This window comes from Solanum dulcamara, chromosome 9 (assembly GCF_947179165.1).
Source record: "Solanum dulcamara chromosome 9, daSolDulc1.2, whole genome shotgun sequence".
In the NCBI taxonomy this organism is placed as follows: Eukaryota; Viridiplantae; Streptophyta; class Magnoliopsida; order Solanales; family Solanaceae; genus Solanum; species Solanum dulcamara.
In genome coordinates, this window is record NC_077245.1 from 73,419,172 (window position 1) to 73,423,994 (window position 4,823).

The 4,823-nt window shown below is 35.6% G+C and overlaps 1 protein-coding gene across 1 annotated transcript; it reads left to right on the forward strand.

Annotated features, from left to right (window-relative positions):
• Positions 1 to 413: 413 nt before the first annotated feature.
• On the forward strand, positions 414 to 4,157 carry LOC129903792 (uncharacterized). The gene is made up of 4 exons (XM_055979314.1): positions 414 to 1,446; positions 2,233 to 2,411; positions 2,715 to 2,920; positions 3,581 to 4,157. The coding sequence occupies exons 1-4, from the start codon at positions 414 to 416 to the stop codon at positions 4,155 to 4,157; spliced, it is 1,995 nt and encodes a 664-aa protein (XP_055835289.1).
• The last annotated feature ends 666 nt before the right edge of the window (positions 4,158 to 4,823 follow it).

Consider the following 4,823-nt stretch of genomic DNA (forward strand, 5'->3'; position numbering starts at 1 on the left):
TTAGAGCTCCGATGTATCGGAGAAGACGAAGGAAACAAAGCCACCATTAAAAGACTTTATTGCAGAGAAAAGGAAATGTAATAAAGTACTATGAAGACATTTGATTTCCTCCAAAGACACATGGCCACAAATAAAGCAAAATGATCACATGCTATGCATTAAGTGTAAATATAGTTTGTTATGGCAAAAACCAATAGTATAGGGACAGGTGTATAGTTAGTGGCTCTCAATTATTCCCTTTCATTGCTATATAAACATGTATTGTGCAGATGAAAAGAGAACAGAAAATCCACTTCAATTTGTTTCTTTGTCATTTTTTATTTTTATCATGGTATCAGAGCTTTCGATCTAAATTTGCTCTCATTTCATTCCTTTTGTTTGTTTTTTTTCTTGACTTTTACAAATCTGTTACAATGGCAGATGATAGTAGTGTTGCTTCTGGGACCCAAGTTCCCATTACAGTGACCAATACTAATCATAATGAGTTTAACAATACCTCTCATCCTTACTTCATCTCACCATCAGACTCTCCTGGCACACTGCTAACCAATGCAGTGTTTGATGGGAGAAGTTTTGGTGGATGGAAGAGAGGTATGTGGATAGCCTTGACAGCAAAAAATAAATCTGGCTTTGTTGATGGTTCATCCCCAAAATCAAGTGCAGGAACTGATAAACACAGAGCTTGGTCTAAGGCCAACAACATGGTTATTTCTTGGCTTTTAAATTCTCTATCTAGAGAAATTTCAGAAAGTGTTCTCTATTACTCTACTGCTAAAGATATATGGACAGAGCTGGAAGCCAGATTTGGCCAAAGCTCAGGTGCTAGGCTCTTTCAACTCCAAAAGGAGCTTAGTGACTTAACCCAAGGTGCTTCTGATATTGCTTCCTATTTCACCAAGATGAAACGACTCTGGGATGAGTTGGATACCTTGGACTCTTTTTCACCATGCCTTTGTGTTTGTTCCTGTGGAGCAAAACAAAAAAATATCAAGTTCAAACAAGATGAAAGATTGCTTAAGTTTTTGATGGGTTTGAATGATACTTATTATGGTGCAAGAGGAAATATTCTCATGATTTCACCTCTGCCCACTGTATCAAATGCCTATGCACTACTAATTCAAGAGGAAAAACAAAGAGAGGTCCAAAACACACCTAAATTTCCAGGGGAATCATCCTCTTTTGTTGCTGCAAATGCAAATAATGGAAACAAGACCTTTACCACTGATTTTAGGACACAAAGGCAAACTTATGAGAATAAGAAATCTGGGATGGTTTGTAAATATTGCAAGAAAACAGGACATCTGATTGATAAGTGCTATAAACTACATGGTTTTCCCACTAACTTCAAGTTTACTAAGCAAAGTAATTTTCAGAATAATGTACAAGGAAATGTTGTCTCATCAAATGATTATTCTGGGGAAATTTTTGCTAACAACACAGATGAAGGTGTGAGAGGCTGGCCATGGATGGTTACAGAAGAGGTAGGGGTAGGTCGAAGAAGTATTGGGGAGAGGTGATTAGACAGGACATGGCGCAGTTACAGCTTACGGAGGACATGACCTTAGATAGGAGGGTGTGGAGGACCTACATTAGGGTAGAATGCTAGTTCATAGTCTCGTTATTCTTCTTTATTCATAGGCGTAGTAGTGCATTACGATCTCTTGCGCTGTGAATTCTGATTTCTGTTATTTCTGTTATTATTTATTACTTTCTATGCTTTGATTACTCTATTGAACCTGTGATGCTATCATTATTTATTTAATCGTTATTTGTTATTTATATTTATTTATTTGTATTTATTTGTTATCTATTCGTTATTTGTTTGTTGTTTTTCTCATAAAGCTTTTAATTTTCTATATTTATCTAACATTTTTTATGCATTTACTTCTGATTTTTGTTATTTCTGTTATTATTTATTACTTTCTATGCTTTGATTACTCAATTTTACCTCTGACGCTTTCATTATTTATTTAATCGTTATTTGTTATTTGTATTTATTTATTTGTATTTATTTGTTATCTATTCGTTATTTGTTTGTTGTTTTTCTCATAAAGCTTTTAATTTTCTATTTTTATCTAACATTTTTTATGCATTTATGCTTTTACTGAGCCGAGGGTCTCCAGGAAACAGCTGTCCTACCTTGGTAGGAGTAAGGTCTACGTACATTCTACCCTCCCCAGACCCCATGTTGTGGGATTTCACTGGGTTGTTGTTGTTGTTGTTGTAACACAGATGAAGGAGTTCAGGGAAAACCCTTATCTACTAAACAACTTGCTCAGGTTATGCAGATGCTGCAAGACATGAACAAAGATGATCAAGGTCCTACCTCTGAAGTCACTGCATCTGCTAACTGCACTGGTATAAAATTCACTCCTAGTCCATTTTCCTTAAATTCCAAAATGTATTCCAAGGTCAATCATAGATTATTCACAAAACATAGTTGGATCATAGACTCGGGTGCAACAGAACACATGAGCTATAACAAAGAATTTGTCTTTAATCTTATGCCTCTGCCCAGGTTCATTAATGTTAGTTTACCCAATTCTCAAAAGGTTAAGGTTTCTTCCTCAGGATCCATCAAGTTTTTCTCTAATTTTATCATACACAATGTTCTATTTGTCCCTAGTTTTCATTTTAATCTTCTATCTGTCCATAAGCTGTGCAAACAGTTTTCCAGATTTTTATTATTCACCACTTCTCATTGTTTTATGCAGGGCCCTTCAATGAAGAGCCCAATAATGCAGCTTGGTGAAGAACAGAATGGCCTCTATGTCCTCAAAGATACAATTCTAACTGTTCCATCTTCTAACAGTCTTATTTCTAGTCTTTCCAGTTCTAAATTTTATTCACAGAAGGATATATCATCCATTTTATCTTGTAGTTCGATTTCTGATGTTCAAAGCCAATTATGGCATGTAAGGTTGGGTCATATGCCCCTTTTAAATATGAAAAATATCAGTAATGATCCTTTTAATGTGTGTTCAAAATTTTCTGTTCCATGTCCTGTTTGTCCATTAGCAAAATAACACAAGCTTCCTTTTCCTAACAACAATATTTCCACTAAACAACCTTTTGATCTAATACATATTGATACATGGGGACCTTATCAAACTCCCACCTATGATGGTTATAAATATTTTCTTACTATAGTTGATGATTTTACTAGGGGAACCTGGACTACCTTATTGACAACTAAAAGTAATGCTTTCCCAATCCTCAAAAGTTTCTTAGCCATGACACAAAGACAATTCAACAAAAAGGTTAAGGTTATCAGATCTGATAATGCTTGGGAGTTAGGATCAAGTTCAGAAAATTCCAGTTTCTTGTCTTCTCAAGGCATTTTACACCAAACATCTTGTGTGGCAACACCACAACAAAATGGTGTTGTTGAAAGAAAGCATAAACACATTTTGGAAATTTGTAGGGCCCTACTTTTTCAATCTAACCTTCCACATAAGTTTTGGGGGGATGCACTCATGACTGCAACCTACATCATTAATAGATCTCCTACAAAATTGTTATCTTTTAAAACACCTTATGAAAAGTTATATGGGACTAATCCCTCATATTCTCATTTAAGGAGTTTTGGATGTTTTGCTTTCACCTCTACACTGTCACAAGGTAGATCAAAATTGGACCCTAGAGCTGAGCCATGTGTTTTTCTTGGATACCCATTTGGAAAAAAAGGATATAAGTTGTTTAGTCTCAAAACCAACAAGGTTCTTGTTTCTAGAAATGTTATCTTTTATGAAAATATTTTTCCATTTGCTTCCGCTACTTCTACTATGCCTCTGTTTCCTTTGGTTCCTCATATTCCTCCTATAGATTATGCAAATGATACTCCTCTCACTATTCAAGAAAATGTCAATGTCCTACCTTCTGCTAGTCATCCTTCTATAACTACTTCTCCCTCAGTTTCTCCTAGTTGTTCATCTTCTCCTATCTCTACTCTCCCCACTGATGTTTTAGAATCTGATAACCCTGCTATTTCTACCATTTCCAATGCTCTCAGAAGATCCATTAGGTCAGTCCATACTCCTGCCTACTTGGAAGATTATGTTTGCAACAGTATCCAACTCTCTAATGTATCAAATTTCTGTTTTACTCCACCTGAAAAATCTCCTATTGCTTTTGCTGCCCTATCTAATCCTAACTAATGTTACATAAATTCTTTATCACACATTCAAGAACCCACAACCTTTTCCCAAGCAATTTTATATCCAAGATGGAAGGATGCTATGACTAAAGAGTTAGAAGCTTTAATCACTAATGACACTTGGGAAGTGGTCACTTTACCTCCTGGCAAGAAAGCATTGCCTACAAAATGGGTCTACAAGGTGAAATTAAACTCCAATGGCAGTGTGGAGAGACTCAAGGATCATTTAGTTGTTAGGGGAGATATACAGATAGAGGGTATTGATTTTACAGAGACTTTTAGCCCTGTTGTTAAAATAACCACTATCAGATGTGTTTTAGCATTGGCAATAAAGAAAGGTTGGGGTTTATATCAATTAGACGTAAACAATGCATTTTTACATGGAGAGTTAGAAGAAGAAGTTTATATGCAGTTTCCTGCTAGTTTACAAGTTACTGATCCAACTCAGGTGTGTCGACTTAAGAAATCATTATACGGTTTAAAGCAAGCATCGCGACAGTGGTATTCGAGATTAACGGCTGCTTTAAAGTTCAAAGGGTTTACTCATTCGTTGAATGATTATTCATTACTTTACAAGACTCATGATTCTTCTATTTCTATTTTAGCCGTTTATGTCGACGACATACTTCTTACAGGGAACAACAAGGAGGAATTGGATGCCTTGAAA

Bases quoted from the DNA above. Each gene is read 5' to 3' on its own strand.
- LOC129903792 (XM_055979314.1), top strand. From the start codon at position 414: ATGGCAGATGATAGTAGTGTTGCTTCTGGGACCCAAGTTCCCATTACA. The intron at 1,447-2,232 runs GTGTGAGAGGCT...GTTGTAACACAG, and splicing joins TGCTAACAACACAGATGAAG to ATGAAGGAGTTCAGGGAAAA. The intron at 2,412-2,714 runs GTCAATCATAGA...TGTTTTATGCAG, and splicing joins ATTCCAAAATGTATTCCAAG to GGCCCTTCAATGAAGAGCCC.